The sequence below is a fragment of the Homalodisca vitripennis genome, chromosome 8 (genome assembly GCF_021130785.1).
Source record: "Homalodisca vitripennis isolate AUS2020 chromosome 8, UT_GWSS_2.1, whole genome shotgun sequence".
Taxonomy (NCBI): domain Eukaryota; kingdom Metazoa; phylum Arthropoda; class Insecta; order Hemiptera; family Cicadellidae; genus Homalodisca; species Homalodisca vitripennis.
Genome location: NC_060214.1, coordinates 32120822 through 32147483, shown reverse-complemented (window position 1 = coordinate 32147483; position 26662 = coordinate 32120822). Strand labels below are relative to the sequence as shown.

General features: G+C 36.0%; 1 protein-coding gene across 3 annotated transcripts in view; it reads left to right on the top strand.

The window, feature by feature from the left end:
- The first annotated feature begins 2990 nt into the window (after positions 1-2990).
- LOC124367497 (protein outspread) overlaps positions 2991-26662 on the top strand; it is a 250443-nt gene continuing 226771 nt past the window's right edge. For all 3 annotated transcript variants that reach the window (XM_046824355.1, XM_046824356.1, XM_046824354.1), the window contains exon 1: positions 2991-3547. In XM_046824355.1, the coding sequence (XP_046680311.1) occupies positions 3419-3547 (129 nt within the window). In that variant the 5' untranslated portion in view covers positions 2991-3418. The remainder of the gene's footprint in view (positions 3548-26662) is intronic.

Below are 26662 nucleotides of genomic sequence, written 5' to 3'. Positions count from 1 at the left end.
TTAGGGCTTCGCTTTCGTTTTATCTGCCATTCAACCAGTGTTTCCACCCTTCTTACCTTCTTAGTCTCCTTAATACTTTTCTTCTCTGTCATGTTATCGTTTCTTCCTCTCTTCTCTTCAATCATTAGGAATGCCTGTAGAAGTTACTCTACTGCTTTTTGTGATATTGTGATGTACCCTTTGATCACTCCTAGCAGCAACTTTCACTGAAGTTTCATAGACAGCCTTTTCTCCTCAATCTCTCATGCATTTATCCCACATTTCACATCCGTACAAAACCATTGGTTCCAACGCCGATATACAACCTTCTAAACACCTCATACCTCAAGCTATTTTTTGCCTTTGCTAGTACTTTCAATCTTCCGAATGTTTTTATCATAGTCTTTTCAATTTCATGGTCATAATTTCCTGCAAACTCTACCTCTAATCAATATTCCTAAATAATTTGCTTAACGAAAACACTGAGTTTTTATATCTCATTCCCATCGCAATAAATCTCTCCACCAGCTTCTCTTTAAGCGGTACCAAATCTGTCCTCTTTTGAGAAAGTCGTCTTCTCTATATATCTCCCATCTTTTATTAAAATTTATAACGCTCTAATACTCTTGTTAATTCTGGGCTCGTATTTGCCTTTACCCGCAGCAGTCCGTTACCTGCATAGGTTCAGGCCGATATCCAATTGTCAAATGGCAATCGAAGAAACCCAATCCATGGTTCAACCACTGAGCCCTGTGGGCAGCCTTTTATAATTTTCAAATGAGTCAGCGCCACACTTATGTGAAGGAAAGAATCCCTGATCAGACGAGAGATGCTATATGAGCACTGCCACTCTCTGAATACTCTCAGCACCTCGGGTCACCACGCAGAGTCGAAAACTTCGGAAATGTCCGAGACAGACCGATCACATTTTTACCGACTTCCCTCCTCATATCCAGCAATACAGATCGTACTCCTTTAGTAAACCCGCATTGAAAACTATTTCTTCTATTTTTTCCTATACAGCCGTTCTTCCACTCTCTTACCACAATTCTTTTTCCAATTTTACCCAACCCTGGTAGGAGTGTAACTGGCCTATACGAATTTTTTGTTCGTGTCTTTATTTTCACCCTTTAAGATTAAAAATACCTTTACAATTCCTTTCTTCCATACTTCTGGAAATTCTCTATTTCTCAACATTGTGTTGTACACGTCCAATGAGAATGAGTGCCTCTCATTCTTCCGTAAATCCCTTTAATGACTTCACTTATAATTCCATCATAGACATGTGCTTTCCTATCCTTTAACTCCTTAACCTCTAATGTCAATTCTTTTTCGGTAAATCACCCCTCGTCATCCCCAACACTCTATTTTAGTGTCTCTTGATTAAACACTGTTCTTCTGTCTCTCTCTGTCATCGTCTAATCTTCCTTCTCCAAACTCACTAGCAAAGTTTCCTTTTTCACTTTTTCTGTTCAGATGTATGAGATATGACAGCTGTTGAACAAAAAGTTATGCCAGTCTTGTTGGTGCCTCTAAATTATGTCGTTAATCAAGCGAATGGTGGTGTTTCCCATATAAATAGTGGATCGGACACCATTAAACTAGCCTAGGCTAGTTGCGGAGTGAGGATGTGCCAGGGAATGGCTCCTCAGGTAGATTCCAACATCATTGAGTCATTGATTTTAACGAAGCGAGGTTGCTTACTACCAATGGCTCTTTTGGAGGCCTTTAAAAGTGAAGAGGAATTTTTATTATCTTCTTTAAATAATTACTATATTCGAAAAACATTAATATCTAAGACATTAATAATGATGACAGAATAGCTAAAGCTGACAGGTGATAAACATACGAGTTGTATCCAATCTACTGATGATATAACCTAGGCTTATCAATTATTGTGCAACCTTGAATTTTGGATGGTTTAGAATTTGCTTCTTATTGTAAACACACGTTGTTGTTGTCATTGTCAACTTTAAATATTTTCTGTGGTTACTTTACCGGTATGAATTGAACCATTTGGTCATAATACATTGTTTTGTTACCTGCTTTAGAGTATAAAATTAGGTACCTATTAATACCAGCCAATCGAGTGATAGGCCTCGCCAAGGCTCAGCCAATTATTATTATTTAATTGTTTTTATGCTATTAATATATTGTTTATGTACTATTATATATTTGTTTAATATTGTTACATATAAATTTAAATTACAGCCTAAATTAATTTATTTGTTAGGAGTAAAATCAATCTTTGTTTATAAAAAGCATGCTAATTAACCTTACTCTAAAATGTAACTTTAAATAATTTTTTATTTAAATTTTATTTTATTATTGAAATTTATTCTAACAATGACCCACCCATTAGTTTTACCATTAATTATTTATTCAATACCCATATCAAAATTCGTGAAATAATTACAAGGAATTGGTTTTATGGCTTCAACTGTAAATTGTTTAGGAATCATTACTCAGAAGATCAGAAATTATACGTGGAAGGGTCCATTTAATGAACCACATTTATAGAAATAACGGTTATTAAAATTGGAAGAATGTGTTCTAGAATTGTATGGTATGCAGATTCTGTTCAATGAGGATGAATGTTTCTTCCCAACTGTATATTCATGTAAAGTTTATGTAGAATTTGAAAAAAATCGTTTCAGAAATCAAAGTGTAGCATAAGTTTAGTATTGGCCTATCGGTCGTCAAACTAAAATTTAGCGGTCTTACAGGATATTGAAATATAAATAGATATACATAGAGTATTGATATTTAAAGTAGGTATTAAAACATAAACAAATTCACAGTACACCATATATCATACAGCTGTAATAAACAAATATATTTTTAATGAATATGCCTGAAAAATATCTATATATATTTGTTTCATGAAACACTTAAAAAGCTCGGATTTGCCAGGTTTAAGTTGATGTATGTGTCCAACAGAATGCGCTAGGAGTACTAATTTTTATCAGCCTCGAGTTTGTCCCCTTCCCTCTCCCGTCCTGTCACTGTCTGCAGTTGTAGTATGGTGGCTGCCTGCTGCTTGAGTTAGTGTTCAGTTTACCTACTGAGAAGGTTGGTTGTCAGTTAAGAAATCGGTGGTCATCATTTGGTAACAGATTAATAAAACTTGTTTAGCATATTTTTCATTTGCTGATCAGTTTTTGTGGAATGTAAAGCGTGTACCTCAGTGAGAAACGCTGTTTTTCGTGTTGAATTTCGGCTGCTAAATCCTACTAGTTACCAAGATGTGGATATTAGTGCCGCGAAGGGAACGCTAGGGTTATCTACGCAGTCTGGTATGTGTTTGTGTTTACCAACATGTAGACTGTAACAAAAAATTTAGCCAGTGGGCTAAAACATTTGAAAAGTTAAACTGTTAAAATTAAGTTTCAATTAAAAATTTTTGGCAAAAGTTGATTTAGCCTAATAATTTTTCAAAATGTCTGGGCCGTTGCTTAGATCTGGTGAATGTAGAAAATTTGCTCCAAATATTTTCAATAAGACAAAGTGTACCAATTGTTTTCGTCAAAAAGAAGAACACAGTGCTGAAGCTCTGGAAAGCAATAGGGTAAGTCATTTTACTACATATTCTTGTGAAAATGATGATACTAGTAATAAATAGTGTAGGCCTAGTAAGTTTACTGATATGTAATTATTAGGCTATAGTAAAAATACCCAATAGTGATACTGAGGGATTACAGTGGAGATATAATCAATTGTAACTCCAAAAATTCTTAAGGTAGGCTACATATATCATTGTAAGTGCTGCCTATACTATTCAGAAAATAAGCTGAACTCATTCTTAGTGTATGTTTGATATCAATAACTGATTATTTTTCCACTCAGACCTGTTCTACTCCGATTGCTTCAGTAAGACTATCCGATTTAAGCTACCATATGCCTACTGATATTTCATTCTACTTCGATCTAATGTGGCATCTACTCATGGTTAAATCATGAGTGAAACATATTTGGTAACCTAGGGTAATTAAGTTTTCACACTGTAAAGCCTAAGTTCTAAACAAGACTTCATGAAAACTCGTAAAACCAAGTCAATACTCAAGGATTACTACATCACTTTCAGTTAGTTTACTATTGGAATATATTACAAAATGAATAATATTAATTACACTTCAGTTCATTTTAAGTGTCGGAAAGACGAAATAACTAATAAAATACAAAGGAATACATAAAGTATTGTGTTCATCGAATATTCCAATTGGAGGACCTACATGATTTTAAATTATCCAGGTTTGTTTTGAATTAAATTGAAGTGTGTCATTTCTGATTAGAAAGTTAAAGAATAAAGCAAACTTGTCTGATGATTGAAAGATAATATTGATATTCAGGCAGTGATCTGATGTTTATTGTCCATGTGGTGCATTACTTAGGTCTAGTATCTCATTCAACCTGAAGTGTAGTTGATACACTATATAGTCTGAACTTGATTTTTGGATAATATCTCGAGGGATGTATTTAGTTTCTGCTAGGGTGCCCCTGAAGCCCACATTGATATAGCAATTTCTGATCATACTTTCCCATGCCCAGATCACTTTAGATGATATGATAAGAGAAAGTACCGATCACAAATTAAAAACATCCCTCGAGTTAGTACCTAAATTCAAGCTCAAACTACCTAAGCAGTCTGATTTTGATGGGTAGTGCGTTGGTTAGTTAATTAAGGTAAGGTTAAATTTAAATGACTATGAATATAGCCTGCAATGAGAACTAACGTAACTTCGCTTTGGTGATATATTTGTAAAAATATTCTTCTAATGGAATAAAAATTATTATCACTGCCACTACAGCTCTTAAATGCTATTGTTTTAAATTTGAAATATAGCCTATATCTTATTGTTAACAGTGTGAAGGTTTGAAGAATGCCAGAAGCATGTTAGCAGAGTATATATACTTGTCTTTGGCCTCTGATTTTAGTTTGGAATATGGTTTTAGAAACTATGCTTGGAGCACTCATGAATGGAATTTGAATCCATGAAGTCTCACATCATATGGTCTCGTTGTTGCTATGAGACCAACTGTTCATAATGTAATAGTAAGCTGTTTAAATTTGAATGGTTAAAATATCAAACTTAACAATTGCTTAACGTGTAGGACTAGCATAAGTTATGAACCGAGAACAATCCAGAAAAATAATTTGTATTTCAAAATTGAGATAATGAATAAACTTGACAAATATCCTGTGTAAAAAACCACATTTTACAGTGTTTTAGACTACTAATAATCCCACGTACGGTCATTGGCTATATAGTAATATTTTGAAATTCTTATTCTGTTCAAATCTAAGAATTTACATTTTGCTTTCAACTAATTGAAGATTTTTCTGGCTTTGTGTTGCGATATATCCAACAACAGCATTACATAAATTGCAACGTTACTTATGAAACTGTCTGAAAATTTACATTGCTTTTAAGAATTTTGTGCTAATTCTTAAATTCATACATATTCTTCCAATTCAATGGTTTTAGACAGAATGTTTTATGCCCAAGAACTGAGTCCAGCTAAATCTCAATCTGTGATTCAGGCTGACTCAGACAGCAAGTTGCTTCATACTTGACAAACTGGATCCCATAAAAAAATCATGCTCTAACCAAATTTCTCCTCACCTGATGTGGTTTATATTGGAACTCTTGGGCATCCACTAGTGACTCACAGGTGTGAGTGACATACTAGATTAATTCGACAGAGCACGTAACATCGGACATGATGTTGTCCAGGTTCAAATACACTATTTTGAAAATAATTTGGGTTATTCAGTTATCAAATATTTGGAAATTCTTGATGATGATCTAAGTAAGTAGCAAGGTACATCATGACAATCAGTGATGTTGGAAAATGTGGCTCTGATGCATGACAGATATTTGATATGTTATCAATGGAACGGATCTTGGAACTATTCTCCTGAACCCTTTATCTGGTGATGTGTGGGGCGGAATTCATTTAAGAGTCCCATACTTAAGTACAGCCAGATTAATGTTTAAGTAAGTTGACCGTGTTTATAAAATTTCAAAACCATTGTAGTAGAACAGATACTAGAGAAAAATTTTCCTAAAACAATGTATATATATATATATATATATATATATATATATATATATATATATACATCCCTAAGTTATACTATAATGTTTACAATACTGTGGGCAAAATTATTATGATAGCATAATAGAATTACGTTATTTAACATTTCGAGAATGTATTTATGCCCTCTTTTTAGGTTTAAAATCTTAAAACAAAGTTAGGTATACATTTATGTTGTATTGATTTTTTATTTATGCTTCATTACTGGATGTGATTTTGGTACTGGATTTCAGGTATCTTTTAATTCTTTACTTTTTGCGTGATACAGTAACCACAGTCCTTAGACACACAAGTGGTGTCATGATTAACTTATTTAAGTTTCTGGTTCACACCACGTTGAAACATTAGTAACACAATTGCATTCTTGAAGGCTGAAATATTTAAAACAGAAAAAGTTGGATGTTACTCAAGTTTTAAGATTTGATGTCTGAAGAGGGGGCTTACATTGGTAGTTGAATTACTCCATAAACATAGTTTTGAACAGAATTACTGGTGCGGGGGGAAAATGTTAATGTTTTACTGTGGTGTTTTTTCTGCTTACCCAGATTTTATTTAAGTTTTTAAGGGGGCACAGTATTCTAAATCTGTTATTTACGTACCTGTAGTAACTTTGCTAGCTAAAAGAGTGTGGCAAATTTTAGGTTCCTTAAATGTTGGGTCCCTGGGTCTTCAGTTTCATACTGATTGAAACTGGAACCAGGTCTGATGTTACAGGAAATGAACCCTTATATTTGTAAACGTAAGGGGTATTTAGATGTAAAATGACGTCCTTGCTTCACTGTTTAAGTTACAGTTTGTTTTAATTTGAAATTATATTGACCCCCACACCTCCCTGTTGGCCTATTACATTTTTAAAATTTATTTATTTCACTTCCAACAGTACAAAAAAAATCGGAGCAAAATAGCATAAATATAGTATTGAATTAATAAATAACAATAATAAATATATGAGAATTAATAATAACACAGTAATAAGTTATATAATAACAAGTATGTGAAAAAATTTGTTAAATATTTATTTTGAACTAATAGGCCTTATAAACTTGCTAACCTTCAGTAAATGACTGAATATTTTATTCGATCAAGATTTAAAATGCTTTTGTATGCTTGCCTCATTTTGACACTACCTTTAGTACTACTTCATTTTGACTGAATACAATATATTACTTTAAAATTTTAGGTCCCCAACGGAATATAGTCTTATTAGTGGGCTCTGAAGCGTAGGCAACTTAAAAGGATACAAAATTTTAGATTTTGTCATCCTTTTTTGTCTTAACTGTAACGATACATTTCAAATGGTATCTTTGTCTGTCTCCTTTGTCAGGTTTTAAAAGTTAGACAACAAAGTTAAGCATGATAAGCACCTGATAAATGAGACCTACACTAACACTTGAGCTGGTCAGGACGGATACTAACGAAGTTTAACTATGGCACATGTCCACAATATTGTACCCTTTCAAATGGTCAATTGTTAATAATGGGATTTAAACAAAGGATACAGCAGTCATCTTGTGTCAAGTCTGGGAGCGAATGTAAAACACCAATTGTTATGAAAACGTATGGAAGTTTTGCATAAATCTGTTTCCGAGAGGAAAATGTCTGTGAGCAGTACAAGTTTAAATTGTAAAGAAAAGCACTTTAGTAGGTTGGATATAGTGACTGGATCAATTATTCACTTAGCAGATCATATAGTAGAGAACTAGCATTATGGTAAGATGTTAAATAAATGAAGTTAATTGTGTGAAACATTTAGGAATCATCTCAATCAAACGTCAGATTTTAGTAATACTCAGTGTTGCAGTTTCCAATAAAATTCTTGTACTGCATTTATAACATAGGTACAAATTAGAATGAGATATTGTATTTTATTACATTTCTTTTCATTTATTTATTCATAAATCTATTTACATTTCAATATAATATGTATTATTTTTAAATTAAGTAAGTAGTGGAAATTTCAGAAGTACATTTCACAATCTTCCTGAAAAAATATAACAGGATTATGAACTTTTTCCATCAACGATGAACTTTATATTGATTATCAATCAACTTAAGACATTTATTTCCCATTTTTATACAGATTGTAAATAAGGAACTGCCATCATGCATAATAAAATAAAATAATTGTCTAATATAGATAATGTAACAAATTAGAGATTCAGGAATCAACCATCATCATGTACCTCATTTTATTATTTCCATTTTTAAAGGTACATTTGAGGTTTAAAATATTCCTCCATGGAGTAAGTAAATGCTTGGTTTGAAAGGTGCTATTTTAAAATTAAGTTCAAATATAATACTACATTTGTGGTCAATTTATACAGTTTGTTGATTATTTTGCATATCATGTAGCAAGTCGATTGTTCCAGTTTACTAGAGGAACGAACAGGGAATGAAACAAAGTTGATTATGTTGTGTTTTATAGGAGCTCTGAATATTATTTATAAACAAATCTTGATTTTTACAATAAATTTACGAATTATAAAAACATATATACACTTGGGGAGTCTTTATTTGTGCTGAAGTGAATAACGATTTACAATGGTACTTAATTTTTTTTAATATATAGTTTCTAAAGCTCTCTTTTGTTTGATAAATATTCTATTAAAAGTTTGTAAATTCGTGTTATCCCGTACAAGCATGCAAAAATATTCTGTTCTTGTTATGTCCAATTACACCTTTGACGAGAGCCTTAGGCAAAATTCTAAGCGTAAAGCAAACTAAATTACATTTTTTTGCCAAGTACGAGTATTCAGTGGAAGTAAAAGCTCAGTTTTGAATGAACTAAATTTTGATATACAGTAGATTAAGCCTGAAAAAGGTTAACTAAAACAATAGGATGATAAATTTTACAGTAGTATGTGTGTCTTACTTGCTTAATTATATGTTTTAAAATACCTTAAGATAACATGTTTCCAAGACTTCTTGTTTATTTTGTTATATATATATTACTATAAAAAGTTTTTTAAATTATTTTTGTTTCTTTCAAATCATCTGTCATCAATAATGAACTTATAACAAACAATTTTCATATTTGACATCATGCATCATCTGTGTAAACATGACAAAGGTGGCCTGCTACCTCATTGATGAATTCATTGTCTAAAGAATTTCAAAGAGAAACATTATATTTTTCAGAATCAAATCCAACTCTGGAATCCTTTACAGAGAAGGAGAATCTTTTAGCATAGTTTGTTCAGACTCCAAAGGTTTAAAACAGATATGTATGAAAATGAAATTTTCTGATTTTAACTATCTTTTTTTCTTATTATAAATTGCAGTTCATATGTTGGTATTGAATGTGCAACATTAACCAGCTGTTTTATATTAAAAATATTAAAATATTTTAAAAAGTTATTGTTAGAATATTTTAAATAATAAGTAATACTCTGAATGGTCATATCAAAGAAGTCTTATTGCAATCCCTAATTAGTAATCACACCTTACTAGTTCACTTATAATCGAAAAAGGATTTCTGAACGAATCCTATTTCCATAGATCTTGAAACCTTTCTGAATGAGATCATACAGGAAAATGGGTGGCGGTGAACAACAAAAAGATGAAAGATATATTTCAGTTAAGTATTACTAATTTCTAACAGTGTTAGAGGAAGTATATTAGGAGAGAAGGATCATAAGGAAATAGTATATAGTTTATAGTATTAAAATATTATCTTCTACTTTATCCAATCCAGAATCCACATTCTCTCTTCAATTATATGGTCACTAATAAATTGTCACATACATGATTGGTTGGATTAAAGAGATAACTATTGTCATTTTTGTAAATATTGTTTTTTGTTAAGCTAGTACCATATGAAACTAATCATCTACATGGAATTTATTATTTTGTGCTAAAAGGGTCAAACAAACAGAAAAAAATACAAAAGTCTTCAAGTACAAATTATTTTCTGGGGGGAAATTTGTGATAGGAGATGGACATGTATGGTTATGTCCAAATATTCTGTAACTTAACATAAACATCCCCTTACCTTTTCCCCACTGTCGACATAAAAAATGTATATTTGAATCATAAATGAGGGAAAGGGTACATCACTCTCTTAACTAAAGATAAACTTAAAGTTGTAGTCAAATAATAATAATAATTTGTATCACGCATTATACCTTAGTTTGTCGACATTACAAACCTTAGACTCCATACCCAATTCGGACTCTGAATGTGTTGAAATTGTTAATATTGTGTTACAAAAAAATCTCGCGAACCGAAGATTTATTCCCTAGGGATTAGTTCTTGTCTCGGATATGTTTTTTCTATTTATACTATCTTGGGATGGTCCGAAATGTGAAGGTGTTCCGTAGTGCGGATGATATGGGTTTCTGCAGAAAAAGATCAATTACGGTACATTTTAAATAAAAAATTACATCCCAGACCTTTTGTTGAGCGAGGTGTTTCACTTAGTGTAAGCGGCAATGAGGTCAGGGGTTGCGATCGATTTTGGGTTCGTAAAATATTTTTTATGTTAGATTCATAGTCCATTAAGATAATTTCCCAGAATAGGCTACACAAAAAGTTGACAAATTGTTATCACTTCACGTGGCATTTTAAGATTGAGTACATGAGCATTTAAAGTGGGCAATTCAGGGTTTTCTAATCAAGCCCGGATAAAAACTGCTGAAGAAAAAAATGTGAAACTTGTACAGTGTGTGTACGTGTTGTTGCTTCATGGAGTGAGGTTGGGGTTTTTTAACTAAAAAAAAAATAATTTCGTTTAAAAAAATATATATAATAAATGTGATTTTCTTTTAATTTAGTATAATCTAATATAATTTCAGTAATTTGGAATGGGTTTGTTTATACTTTTTGTATTCTTGGGAGTTATCTTATCTTCTATATATATATATATATATAATATATATATATATATATCTATATATATAAAAATGAATGTTTGTGTGTTTGTCCTTTATGGAATCGTACACTATTTGACCGATCATTATGAAAATTTGAATGTATATGTACTTTTCGACGGAGAAGGTTTATATGCTATACTCATTTATAAAACTCACCACGAGGTGGTGCTGCAAAATATAAAAGTTTTCAAAGCGCCTGCACATTATAAACTGCAATTACGAGACAGTTACGTATATTAATTTGCCAAAGACTATTTGAAGGCACTAAGTTAGAATATATGTTTGTCTTTATGATAAATATATGGTTGAACTTAAAGCTTGACTGTTTGACCGCTTTATAATAAAATACATGTACGTGTATAATGGCTATATAATAAGCATACACAGATTTTCTTGATCGTGACAACATGGCAGACTCTACATCGGTGTTAGAAATATAATGCACTTGAACCAGAAGTGCAAATACATGGGCAAGGCTTACGTAAAGCGTGCGAAGCCACGGGAAACAGCTAGTGTACTATAAATATAACATAAAAAGTATTTTTCCTAACCCAAAATCGATGCAACCTTACATGTACCTGATACTGAAGTCTTGCTTGAATGAAAGATGTGGTGTACGTACATGTAGTCTGTTAAGGTTACAAATAACGTTTTGCGACTTTAATGTTTATTAGTTTAAAAGCAATAAAAATAAGGTTATTTTAATTCAATCGTGACTTGCGTGATGTCGTAGCATTGTAATAATGCATCACATCTTTTAAAGCAAATGCTTTAACTTCTGTTACTGAGCAGAGGAAACGCGTCATATTTTATAGGTAGTAAATTAGAGGAAGCATTACAAGTTATAAATTAAATAGTTTTCCCCATGCAAGTATTTTAAAAGTTTCTGTCATTTAGTATTATGATAGCTGTATGCTAGTATTTTGCTAGTTTCTCTTGATATTTGATGATAGCCTATACTGTACGTGTTGGCAGTTGCAAACTTCAAAAGTTATTAAGGACTCGGGCAGGTCCTTCTTAAATCGTGTCACTGATTGTCTCTACGTATTTTGGGGTACTTTAGTATTGTCCCGAAGCTACTATTTTTGGAAGATTTGAGTTTTTCATACCGGGGACCTAAAAACTACAATATTAGACAGAACAAATAGTAGATAGGGACAAAATTGCCTCCTCGCCGACATCGCTTCCTTCCGGGAGACAGAAATCGAGAACCGATCGTCATAATGGTGTCTAATTTTCACTTTGGGCCTAAAAAGTCCGTTCTTTCTAATAATTGTTGATCCCCGGTAAGAAACACTGTTCAAAAAAATTGGCGTCCGAATAATACCAAAGTACTGATTTTGGAGTCAATATGTGAAAAAGTGAGCAGCAAAGTTCAGTCATCCCGGAAAACGATAACCTGCAATCGGTTCAGTAAGAACTTACGTAACGTTGTGTTGAGCTTACGATATTCAGTTGTGTCAGTTCACTAGCTGCAAATTGTGAATTTTAAAACTTCACTTGACTCGTTCACTGGCATTAATTTGAAAGTTGATATATAAAGAAAGTTGCAAACGTTTGCCTTGCAATTTTATGTATGCACTGCGGTACTGTACACGGCTGTGGTCAGTGTGGTCAAACACTGCGGCACTTTCTCTGGCCAAGCGAAGGGACAGGTGCTTAGAAAGTCACGACCATCATCTGCCTCAGTCCGTCTGTCTATCTGTCGGAGCGTTTCACCGGCATTGTCCACTTCTTCGCATCTGTTCCGTCAGAGTCGTCTCTCTCCATCTCTCTCGTCTGTCGCTAAGCGGAATTCGGAATTCAGTGATGAATGGTCTTTCTTTGATTCCAGGACTCCGAATTCACTGGAACGCCGACAAGTTGCTTGGACAACATATGATAAATTCTTGGAAATTGTGAAGGAAACAGGATTTTCCAGGATTTTCTTGGAAATCTTGAATTTAAAACAAATTTTTGCCGCGAATTTACGATTAAGAAAAAAAACCGGTTGGTTACCCATTAACCATTATTTAAAGTATAGTTCTGTATTTAAGCTATACATTCATTATGTAACTTAAGAATGTTTCGTCTGAAAATAAGTCATCTTCTGAAAATTATTTGCAGCAATTCTGAAGGAAAGCTATTTTAAATCACTGTATCTTATCTTATCTGCATCAAATAAGGTCACAGTTAACTGGGGACGAAGCAGATCATTAAAATTTAATTTTCTTTGCCATTTTCTTTTTTGTTGACAAGAGATTGATATTTTGTGGTGGTTTCAATGAAGTGGCACATGTCACAGGCACACATTTCTTGTTATTGCATTTCTTCACAACAACATTGCAAATATTGCCGTATAATTTCATCAAGATGAAGTCACGAAGGGCTCTTCACAGACAATTATCAGCTTGCCTCATCTCACGATAGGCCTTTATCTCCAGTTTGTGATTTTCTGAGCTCTACTGAAAGAGATAACTTATCATGTCAGAGGAGAATATTTTCTCTAGATCTAATCAATATGACGTTTATTCTGAACTTTTGAGCAATATAGGATTTTTTAACGGCAGTGGAGGAGACGGACGTATGAATCTGTCAGAATCTTTACCAGGAACTCTAGTTCCCATTAATGGCCTAATCTGGAATGTGAGGTTATTGACTGATCAACGAATTCTTACATTAAGGACATCTCGAAATCCCAGGTGTTAAAAGGAGACTCTTATTCGGTTAAATCCGTACAGGTCGGTAGAGGAGCCGAACATTCCAGATGCTGGATGAGGAAGAGGATCCCAGCTATCTTGTTCTACCCATTCCAAAAACAGTCGGTAGATGTAGAGGTACCGAAAATCCCCGATTACGAAGAAGAAGATCCTAACAAGCTCGTTCCCAACCAGTCCCAAAAGGTCGGTAGAGGAGTCTAAGGATCGGCTAGCTGCTAGCGCCAGATAAGCGGCCCGGGCCGGGCTAGGGCTTGGAATGCGAGGGCAATGACCCCGTCATCCATCGCTATCTCGCTTGCTCACACTCCTCTTGTTCTGGAGGCTCTTCCTCGTTTCGACAACGATACGATCCAAAAAAAACCAACTTTAGTCGTCTGTTAAGATAAAAACTCAGTACGGTTGAGAATTGCGCTTGAGTTTTCCTAACAGCCCACAGAGTTAAGTTCAAATGCACTGCAACTTTATTTATGTTTTTATATTTAGGCTGTACTTTTGACCAGTTTTTTCAAGTTTCAGGTGAAATGATTATGAGTAAATAACTAAACTGTTAAGCAATCTACTTATAGAATGTATCTGCGTTTCTTTTTCGGTATGATGCTGCTCACACAGTCTTTCTCGTTCTTAATATAATAACGTATGTATTTCGTGATAACACAAATGATAACACTGAAATCAATGAAATTCACACCAGAGTAAAAAACTACGCAGATAGGAATTCACGGTTTATTGAGAAAGTAGGTGAGGTATTAAAGACTTAATGATGAGGTGTATTAGATTTAATATATTTCCTTATATAATTCATGCAAACTATTCATATTACGGATAGAACTAGATTAGTCAAGGAATAAAAAGATAAAACTTGCTTAAATTTGCGTAAGCGTTAAAATCTCTTGCATACCTTTTAGTTTAATGGACGCATGCCTCCTCGTTGATACTAACCAATAAATCAATTGAAGTTTACATTTATTTGTCTCCGTCTGTTGCCAATTTTTAGTTGTGATTATTCTATAGATTGTTAGAAATTTATAAGATAGTGTTAATATATTACCAATAAAAGTTTACGATGGTTACTAGACGATAAATAGTTCTGCACGCTTATAACCCATAACTATGGGTGAAACTTATTTTGTGATGAGAGTGTTCCTTGTCTATCTTCTTCGCTTTCGGAACATGAGTAGTTAAACCCCAATCACCAGGGAAACTCAGTTTACGTTGGTTATGCATTTTTAATACCAGATGGAGGAGTGTGGCACAACACGTGTCGCATAACAGGCTTCGCTGAAGTTGCGTGCAACATTTCAAGTCCATTCATTGCTCATATACTTCTCGAGATGTCCTGCGAGCGGATATACAATCAAACAGAAAAGAAATGTTACATTCGATCTACAGATAAAAGATAAATTGCGTCAGCCTACTGAGTAAATAAGCTTCAATGGCGCTCAGCCAAATTTCAAGGTTGGATTTGCACTCATTCTTATTTATGTAGAAATTAGGTTTCATGTGAAATTTCAATTCTAAAGATGAAATCTATCTCAAAATATCTTGCAACTTGATAAATTCAACTTTTTGTTCGTTAACTTGGATTTCATAGAAGTGTCTAAATAATATTGTACAGCCACTATATTTGTATGGTACAAAAATATATAACTATGTCCCGAAGATGTTAAGAAACCGCCTAGCATTAAAGTACGTATTCAAGGCGCCTTTGAGGTGTCATCTGATCGGAGAAGTTTACTACAGCCTTAACGAGGTTGCCCACCATCATTGTATGAAATATTTGTTAAGATTCATTTAGTTTAGGCTATAAATTTATAATAATTACTTGTAGTGTTGTATTGTATTGTGGCATGCACACAAAACTGTGTTGTTATAATTGTGCCAATACATGATTTGGTTTGAATAAAGCTTGATGCAAGGTTTCAAGTCTATAGGTCAGTTCTTTTCGAGATATCGGAAAAATACGAATGTTCTAGCCTCTCGAGCGATAGGCTTCGCTGACGCTCAGCCATCATGTAGTATCTTCATAGATTTGCTTAGCCTGCAGCTGACTCTGAAAGGGGTGCAAAAAGTAAACTGTCCATAATCTGATGTCAGTGATTCACAATTACAGTTCTCAGATGTTGACAGGTGCAGATCGAAATGACGTGTTTTGGTCTTCAGCGGAACCGTGTCAGAATCGCCTCTTCCGGCCCCACCGTTCCCGGGCGTTTCTCCCCTCGCGGAAGCCAAACCCGAGGAGCAGGACCGGTGGACGGTGGACTCACGGGTTTGGCTGATGACCCCGGCGGCCTGGCCTGACCGGTGAAAGTGATTTAGCTCCATATTAAGTACTTTCTCGGCCCCACCGGTTCACCAACCTCTCCGGAAGTTTTATAACCGGCTGATATGCACTTTGTGTCAGAACCGGTGCGGAAGAACTTCTAAAAGAGTTTTCTACCGCGGGTTTGACCAAAGTGAGTGGTCAGCGTAAACCACATAATCGTAGTAAACGGAGTATTTACCCAGGAGGTTTGGCGAGTCGGTATAGATCCTTTGGCGGAATCAACGTGCGTCAGTGGATTGTGACAAATCGTTAGTGGCTTTTTGTCGTCAGAATGAGAGCTCACGGTGCAAATTGAATACGTTGCAACAAAACTTTCTGACCTTTAAAAAAACTTGATATTTGCATTTCAAGAAACGTGCAAAGGTACCACTTCTGAAATCGGTAAAGGCTTTATTGGTCTTACGCTGTTGTGAATGAATCAACGTTACAAAACCAATAAGAATGTTAATACCAAGTCAGTGCTCTTGGATACCCGATGTGAAGGAAGCCAATCACAAATGATGAGCCATTCAGTAATGTACTTTCCAGACGGAACGGTTCCTTGGCCTTTGGAAATAGCTGTCATTTAGAGCAATTTACAGATAGCCGCTGCCCTCCCTCGTCAATCGTTGCGGCGATAAGAATAATTGGTCGTGATAAGAATGCCTCACGTCGACCTCTTTATCGGCTTTGTTCTGTGAACAATGAATAATTGCCTGACAAATGACCCGGAGCATAAAATAATATGTGCCGACCTAACAGTCTGGCAGGTTTTGTCCCTGATTGTAAGTCCTTCAACTTTGTGTACTCTCCAAGAGGGTTCGAATAGGTGACTTTATGATGTCTGGGAAAACAAATTTTAAAAAACGATTTGTAAGGTTTATAATTTTAATTGGACCTATATAGTATTAGCATATAGAGATTGCGTCTGGGGTCAGGTTGACTTCACACCAATACACACGCAGGCCCCACACACAAGTGCAAGGGTTTTTACCCTAAAGTGATTAGTATGTGTAAGTTGTAAGCATGATAACGAATAAATGATACCAAACCACGTACCATTGAGCTTTTCGCAGAATATTGTTTAGTCTGGAGTCTAAGACGTGTCAGGTCTGTCGCACGGCAGCCACGAACGCCTGTGCATGGACACCGGAAGACGTTTTGACGAGTCCAACGGGCCCAGACTGTAGGTTTATTGTTGTACCGGTGTAATGCTGTAAAGGCCAAAGGAAATGATTTGTTCTTTAGTATTTCGAACAAGAAGGAAATTAAAAACAAAATTCATTGCGTTCCTCAATTAACAAAGTTACGCAAAAAATTCCACAAAATCTCAATCGGATCCTTTGATGAACTTATAGTCTGAGCTTAAGAACGCCTGCAGAGGAAAGAAACGAACATGAGAAAATGTAGTTAATTCGATGAAATGTTGTCCTGACACTCACCCGAAGACAACATTTGATTTTCAATTAGAATGTTACAACTTTTTTTACTGGCTTTTATTACAGGAGGTGCTGGTGAGTATAACTGTTTCTGGAAGGTGTGTTTTCCGGAATTTTCCGGACACGAAATGGAACACTGAGTAATGACGATGACATTCGTGGGAGATTGCGGTCTGGACGGCAGATTCCATAACCGGAGGCCCTCCACCTGCTAAAGACGAGTGGCCGAGTGAGGTCACCGCCGCACCGTGTGAGAAAGTAAAGGGACTCAGTGGGAAAGGTGTGCTAGAGCTAGAGCTGGGCAGTTTCTGGTCTGTTTGTCAGAGAGGTTATGTAGGCTATCGTTGGCCGTGGGTGGGGCGGGGTGGCGCTGTGGGAAGCTATCGATGTCCCCAGAGCTATATGCCCGTTGGACCGTGGCCTGCGGGGGAGACGACGTCTCTGCCTGCGCCACACGTCGACGTAACGTTCCGAACGTGTTAAAGAACTCATGATCATGGTATATTTTGTGGTAACGACCTTTTCGTACTTTTGAGGTATCGCAGGTTGATGATGTGCTGTTATAGCTCTGCTAGTTTGCACAGGGTTCTCTCTTCCAGATTGGAAAACATGTTGAAACTAGCATGTACATGAAATTTACATAATCGCATGTTCTCCATGCGTTCGAAGAAGAAAAACATACAATGCGTTTTATTAGTAAAATGTTTTAAATAAGAAATTGTGTTTGGATCAATGTACAGTCTTATTTTCTTTCAGATTCGTTTTGATTAAATTCGTAATTTCTTACTTCTATCGAACGTTTTAAAGTCCGTATTAAACCTTTTGTGGAGACGGAAGACATTGGAGAGATCTGATCATTCCACCAATTTCCTCCACTTTACGCTTTCTCACATTCAAATACAAGGAATTAGAAGAATATGGTACAGGTGCGCTTGTTCTTGGTTTTGAACACTTTTGGAATATTCAGCGTTTATTGGTCGCTGAGGTTTGTGTAACAATTGCTACCGAGCGAGCGAGCGGTCATGTTTTCATCGTAGATAGTGAGTTTGTGTATGATTTATTGTTTACTTATATATTTGACGACGTTTACATAACCCGCTCACGTCGAGGGGGGGGGGGGAGTGGTATCGTATTGAACCTTACAAAACCCAATACCTACCTGTACTTGCCGGGTCGGTGACTTTCTGGAGTTCCCTGTTCTCAATATTGGAACTAAGGGCACATAAAATGACTAAGTATCTATTAAACCATTACGTGGTTAATTAAATCATTCGTGAGCATTATGAATTACCATCAATGTTGTTCTTAGATAAATGCACCAATATTGCAATAAAGGCAGCTGTAATTTCCCAATTGGCCGTGGTTCCGCTTATTAGAATGGAGTTCGGTCTGGTTTACATGAAATTGTAATAGTTTGAAACATATTCTATAATAATTACAGGTCGATGCTGATGTTTTAAATAAGCTGGGACATCAAACTATTGAAATTGGTTTAAAAAGCAAAATAAATAATAATATGCGTGCAAAAGAGCAGAGCGCCAGCGTGATAGATCGACGTTTTGTAGAGTAATCAGGGGGATATTTTGTTTGTTTTAGCACAGAAATTTTGAATTGCTTTAACTATTTTTTTTTCAACGAACCGAGTTGTATGTCATAGATATGTAAGGCTCAGGGTACGCCCACGCATTTTTGTGTACGTTACAATTCCTGTTTTACTTTTATATTTCCAAGTTCTGTAATCTAAGATGATTTATAACACAATACTTCATAGACCTTCACCATAACGTGTGGGAGTGACTATGGTCATTTAATCGAGGAGGTCAATGGTACGATTCCCAAGGTCAATTAAAACTTTGCAAGTAGGCCTAGTTATGAACCGTTTTCCAGAAAAATCGTTTTTTGAGATCATAAAAAGTGCCATTGGCGTAGAAAAAAACTCCTGAAAAATAAAAAAAATCTACTATTAAACTTCAGTGTTAAATCCGAACACAACCAAATTTAATACACAATTTCATAACGGAAATGTAAACATAATACAGCAGAATTAGTGAGGGAAGTTTGTTTTCATTTGCAAAGTAGCGTATTGTGTCCATTGTCTCTCGTCCCTTCTTGTCGTAATCCTCAACAAATTCTCTGGCTTAGAGAACACGGGAGGGTCGCTTTCAACCCCCTTTTGCAACGCAAGCTTAATTTAATCTCGGTTTATTTGTACCTGAACAAGGCTAATTCCCCTTCCATTTATTTTTCTCTGCGGTTAAGGGGTTGAAATCTGTTGGTCAGATTTATTTGTTTTAAGTAAATCTGCATTTCTGTGTAATGGTTCTCTTTAAGTGTATTATTTAAAAATCGAAGTTATGATTAAACCTCAAGAAGTGCTGAATTGTCTGAAAGCACAAATACACACACCATAATATAAAACAGCTTTATCGATCATTTCGTGCTTCCAACTAAAGGCTTTGTCAATTTTAATTGTACAATAAATTAAAGTCAGTCAAGAGCGTCCTGCAGTTTACCACAGGAATTTCGGTCTTGCCCGGGAAAGTTTGCTGCTGAAATTACTTTCCTTTCTTGAAATCCATCCTTTCAACACCAAGGATCTGGACGCCTTTAGAAGGTTTAAGCCCATGGAAGAGGTTAGCACCCTAAGTTGTAATCACGTTTTAATTCACCGTACCTCGCAAATTCTCTGCAGCTTCGGTGGACGCTTTATTACACGCACTTAAGTTCACGTGCTTGCCTGGTCGTGAATCGCAAAATGCGATAGTAGACGTTGAAAAGATGATACCTGTCTTGATAGAGTCGAACATTTAGGATGGTCCGAATTTTGATAATAGTACCGTGAACTACGAATCGTCCAAATTCCACTGTAGTGTGTTTGTGAAACAGAGTAAGCCTTAGTGATCTGTTATTTCGATAACTTGGTGATCTTCGCGGCGTGCAGACCACCCGTTTACCACCGTATGGTGTTACGGCGCACTTCTTAAATATCTGCCTGGCACTGTACCACCATATTCCTAGTGACATAAGAAAAAGCCGCACATATCGTTCCACAAATACGTGACTCAGGCAACACGATTACACTACAGCCCAACCGACATCCGTGAAGTACGGATATACAATCCGGATTAACTGTCCGCGTAATCCGGCCTCGCAAGTTGTATTACGGTAACATCCCGTCATTTCCAATTATCTCGACGCTGTCATTCGTAATCGAGAATGTCCGATATTGCTTTAGACGGGATTTCTGCATCTTCAGCGCCAAATGCTACGGTACCCGCCCTTCTGCCGCTGCCCAAGGAATGCGGGTTTTGGCAGGACACTCGCGGTTTTGGGCGCGCTCGCACCTGCTCCCGCATGTTGTTAATATTCCAGGAACCGGTTCCCCCCACCCACCCCCTCCACGGCCGGTTGACTTGATTAATCGGCGATCAAAAGCCAAAAATGCTCCGTACCACCACCTCGTCCTCCGTCCGTCCTTCACCCAGTGGCTCGCCTTGCCGAGTACAGCCTTGTGGAGGACGTTTCATTCTCACCCTTCCAGCAGCCTCCAGTGCAAGGCCGCTCTGGAGGTATTGCAACACCTTTTTAGTATACCTACGTCGAAACTCTTAAAAATATGATTTGTTAAATTTTGTTGCCATCACACCAAAAGACAAGGTAAAATGTGAGTACACAGTTTGCACTTTCAAGACATATATAGGGGTACTGGACTATTTAAATTACATAATGTGAACACTATCAACCATACGTGAAGATTCATGCATATTGACACGTACTGTAAAGTAACGTAAAGTTTCAACTCCTGGAGCTGAAATTATGATAATGGAAAATAAATGACACCTTTAAAAATAGTAGATAGTTCTTAGTAAGTAAAGGGGCAATTACTTGGCTATGTAGGGGGAAATCATCTCTTGGGGTAGATTCATGAGTTTTTCCTTACAGTAACAGATTATCATCGAGTCAAGCGAGAGTTTTATCCGTACTAATCAATCGATTATTTCCCTCCCTAGTTTACGTTTATAACGCTAAAAAAACAATCCAAATAAATGAAAATTATTTTCAAATTTACTGCTGACACTGGAAATTCAAACCATTGACTGAAGATAGTTCTACGAAGTCAAGAATTTAATGGTGTAATTCTTTGACGTGGTGTATTAACCGGAAAGCTTAGGCGACCTTAGAATCAATCTAATTTTAAACCGCTCTTTTCTGACTGCGTACGATAATAGATGAGAAGCGAAAACGAAAAGTAGGTGGGCAACGGTCAACAGTGGAAGGAGGAACGCCGGAACGAGAACTGAAGAGCGGCCGTGACGTTGGGCCCCGTTGCCTAGTAACGGAAGGAGGAAATTCCGATTTTATCACCTGATCTGCTGAGGAATGGATTATCTTTTTTTGCAATAATTGGATTTTAATTTGGTTTTAATGTTATGTGGGAACTAGAATGGATGCACCGGTTCAGTCTGTCAATGCATTATTTCATGTGTGTACTTCTTTATATTTTTATTCATTTTGAAGCTTATTTTGCACCAACACGTTTCATTAAATAATTGTTCGTATTTTACAATTAATTGAATGAAGATGTTTGATAACACAAAGACACCATTTCTACTTTGATGCCGACGTAACGGAGTCTTTTATTGAATCTTACAGAACACAGGGGGGCCGTCGTTAAAGGGAGCGGCAACGCATTCCGATCGGTGAAGAATTTGATGGTTCATAAACCCCTTATAAAGAGGTCTCGGTTTTACTGTATAAGGTGTACAGAGGGTACATTTTATGGCGTCAGGGACTGATCCACTGCCTCATGCAGTCCGTGGAATTTTAACTAATATTTTGTCCTTTGTGTAATAAATGCATAGGTTCAGTAGCCCACAGGAAAGAGAAGTACTGGCCTCCCTTTAGCAAATTTTCACAGCTCGATTAAAACTGTAGTACTCTACTGCTTGCAGGAATAAGGCAACACTAACGAATTCTATTGACTGGCTCTAGTTGCTAATCTCAGTAAGATATCTAGGTTTGAAATGTAGGTTTTATACGGAGGCCACTAAGTTTTCTTATCTGGGACTTAAAATCTCCATGATTAGAAAGGACAGCTATATTTGACTTACTGTGACAATTAATTATTTGTCATTATGACGATCGGTTCTTGTTTCCTGCTTCCCAAAAGGAAGTGATGCCGAGTGGAGGAGCCACTCTGTCTGTATCTTCTACTATTTGTTATTGAGCTATACGAGTAGGTTTAGATTAGGTTATCATAAATATGTTACTAGAAGTACCAAAGTTGAAGATAACCTTTACGAGCGGCTCACGTGATCTGAGTTTGAATTTTTTTACTCTCTCGAGGGATGTATTTTCCCAAAAGTTATGGGGGGGGGGGGGGGTGGCGCCTAAGGCGCCACTGAAGCCAGGGGCATTTCCAAATCCCGCACTTCCACCATAAAACCCTTCCCTCAAGATAGCACCTAAACTCACGCTCAGACCTCGTGAGCGCTCGTAAATGTTAATTGTAACTTTTGATATTTATAGGACGCACATATGTGTTTATCTACTTACGGTAGGTAAGGTACAGTATTAACCTAATAGTAGATAGGGACAGAGCGGTCTCTAACTCGCCGACATCGCTTCCTTTTGGAAGGCAGAAAACAAGAACCGATCATTATAATGACATAATTTTCGGATAGTCTGTTCTTTCTAATGATGTTTTTTAGGTTCCCGAAGAGAAAACTTCCAAAAATAGTGCCCTATGGATTATACCAATTACCGAAATATCTTTGACGAGCATACTGTAGCACTTTGTACCAAAATTGAATATAATACGAGGTTACGTTTGTCCTGTTGACGTTATTCACCTATTCCGTGTACATTTATTTGCGTAGGCTACTTCATAACATTGTATCTCATTGAGGTTGATCCTTATTCTCAATTCTCGGATCTCACCTTTCCAACCTCCTCTCAATTCCAAGGTGATCAGCCCGGTCTGTGAGCTGTGCAACTATTTGAAGAAGGTCTGCAATGTAGCGAAGATCGTTTTGTGTTGTTATTTATTGTTTTCCAAGATAACGTGTTACTAGCAGATTTGGTGTTGCACCCGATTTTTGTTTTCTCAAAAGTTGATACAAAAACAATTTTCGTAGCCGATGTGAAAAAATGCAACAATATTTTTGCAATACTATTCATCCTAACGTGATCATCTCTGCGGCCTGTTATGTCTGCCTGTTCAGTACAGAAACTCGCGCTTGTAATTCCGCTGTGTCTTCTTCTTATGACCTGGCTACTGGCTAGCTTTAAGCCTAAAGGGCTTATTTGACTATCCTGAGGAATCCTTAGTTCTTCTCGCAATGGATCATCATCATCATCATCCCTATTTAGACCGCTTCTCCTCATTAGCCTACCTCTTAACGACGGACTCACTCAAATTCTCGTGAGTCGACAAAATATAACAAGCAGCTACTACGTCTTGAACTCCTTATTCATATATTTCTAGGAACAGTTTTTAATTTACTCTTGAACCCATCATAACTTTGTTGACAATTGTGTTACTTTTATTTGTGTGGTGTTATAAACCTAGGTTTAGGTACTTTGCCGGGGACCCACGGTGAAGAAAATAGATCAACTGTTTGTTGGTCTTTTTCTTTTATTGGCTGAGCGTTAGCGAGGCATTACACTCGAGGCCGATCGTCTCAGTGATTAACAAAACCTTTTCTAATTTCTAATTGAAAATCAAAGCAGACCTCCCAGCCATTGAAGCGCACAGTAGTTTTGGTCAGTTTCTTCTCCAACTACCATTGGCTGAGCGTTAGCGAAGCGTATTACTCGAGCGACTGGAAAAAATCCATTTCCAACTGTTGCAAGATATCTCGAAAACTAGTATACCGGTACCTGTAGTCTTGAAATTTTGCATGTTGCTTCATTTCTATACAAGGAACATCGGGTCTTTCCATAGCATTTGGCTGAGCGTTGGTGATCATTTTTACACTGGTCGCGGGGAAAATCGTAGAATAAACAAATTTGTAATCAGAATGAGTATACATACTCTCATGTGACATTTTAACTTGTGATATTCCGGTGACAAGGCATTTCTTACATCGGGTCCTTCGAAACACCGTTGTACCATTTTATTTGTATAGAGATAAAAGTATTTGATGTCCGTCCTTAAGATTTACCTGATCGTTAACAAGGTGATATGTCGAGAATGGCTTGATCTTTAAACTTGAAATGTTTTATATTTTGTTTACCTATCACTAACGATTCTGGTAAAATTCCCCTTTTGTCTATCTATCTGCCCGTGTTTCTATTTTCAGGTAGATTTGATAACGAACTGAATTATGGGTTTGTAATGTCACACTTAACGTCTTTTCTACCTAAGAAACGTCGTGTGGCGTTTGATGACGAACGTGGCTATGGAATTTGACCGAGCCTTTGCTGCCTTTATCCTAACTGTTCGTAGTATATATAGAGAACGATATAATTTGTATACTTTAAACTCTGCATAAAACTTAATTTCTACAAAGACAGGTATCAGTTCGGTGATAGTGCAAGTCTATTCGTGAGCGTCATTAACGTCTATTACTCGGTAGGCTAGCAGATTTTCTCTTCTGTCCGCCTGTAGGATGTAAAAATATTTTCTTTGCAGGATTTTCTTGATTTTGATCTCGAGAATGAAATGACTACAGATTTAAAATTGTGCACGCAACTTCAGAGAAGCCTCTTACTCCTCAACACATGGTGTGTGGTGTACATTTATTTCTTGATTCCGTAGTAAGTTTTAAACTTCGGTGTGAATGTGGATTTGTCGAATGCTTTTATATATCTGAGATTTTCGAGTGACCCGTTGCCAAATTAGGAATGGTGGGATTTCCCATTGGATGAGGTAAGAAAACTTGTGTCAGTATCTCCCATTGTTAATAAAAGATCCATATGGTGGCACAGTTATGCTCTGTGTAGCTCTCGACAACAGTGTAATGAGGGAATTGTAGGGTACAAAGTGGATCGTCCGCACTTCATCACAATCTGGATTCTCTTGGTGAGGGTGAGGGGGTACTCCCCTCCCTCTTCCGTCGCCTTTCCGGGCACGCATTTCATTAGCTCGACCCTCTCCCCCCTGTGTGTGTGTGTCCTTTGTCTCTTGTCGCCCGCATTCTCTCTGTAATCGTGGAGAGTATTACTGAATTAAACTGCGGTAAATGCTAATTAATATTCTTTATTCCCTGCTTACGTCCCCACTTTGATCTCCACAGGGTAAGATATTGACGGGTTGAGAATAAATGAAAATGAAAAATGCCTTTATTAAAGAGGCGGAGTTAGAACTATGGGCTATTTAGCCCTCCACTCATCTTCATATTGTATACAGAAAATTTAAAATAGTTTAATACAATTGTGGTAAATTACTAATTTATTCTTTAAATTGAAAAAAAAATGCTTAACGTATACAAAATTAAATTATCTGAAAGTAAAAATCTATATATTTAAATGGATACTTAAAATACAACAGAAAAACTTTAACACTGTTTAAAAACAGACAGAATACATCCGGTCTGTATTTAATACAGAATACTGTTCTGTATTGCTTTCATTAGTAAAGATATTTGTATGTAGAAAAATGGTTTCCAATCAAACTAATCACATTATATTATATTAAGTTAACATATTTTTATTGTGTTTAATTTTGTTGAATCAGTGTTTAACACATTTAAACAGTGTTTTAAACGACTTAGAAATACAGTATCTAATATAAAGAAAATTTAAATTAGTATAAGAGTTAGACTTGACAGGTCCTAACTTTGTTTATGTAGTTACAAGTGTATGGAATCTTTCCATAATTTGATTAAATAAACCATATTGTGACACAAGGCTATTGGATTAAACATTTAAGAAACTTTGTAGTGTTTCCACAACGTCAAATTGTATTTTCCTGCAGTCTAACAAATATTCTAAATAATATATCGTTGTTAGTATAGTTTGAGAATGGTATTAGACATTTGCGGGGACTTTAAAATAATGTGTTCCATTAGGGTGACTTGGTTTATAGATTAGATATAATCTAGAATTTGCATTCTATATGGTGTGATTTACAAGCAATCTGTATTGTATTTTGTACTCTGTTAAGAGCCCAAAAGTCCTTTCTTTAAATCGAGTCGTTGTCTGTCCGTCAGTGCGATAACACTTGATAGAAAGGCTCGTGAAATTTTTAACTTGGTCAATATGTTTATTTTGCTCCAAGGGAGAAATCTTATTCATTCTGGGATCAAAAGGTAAAAATAAAATTCTAAA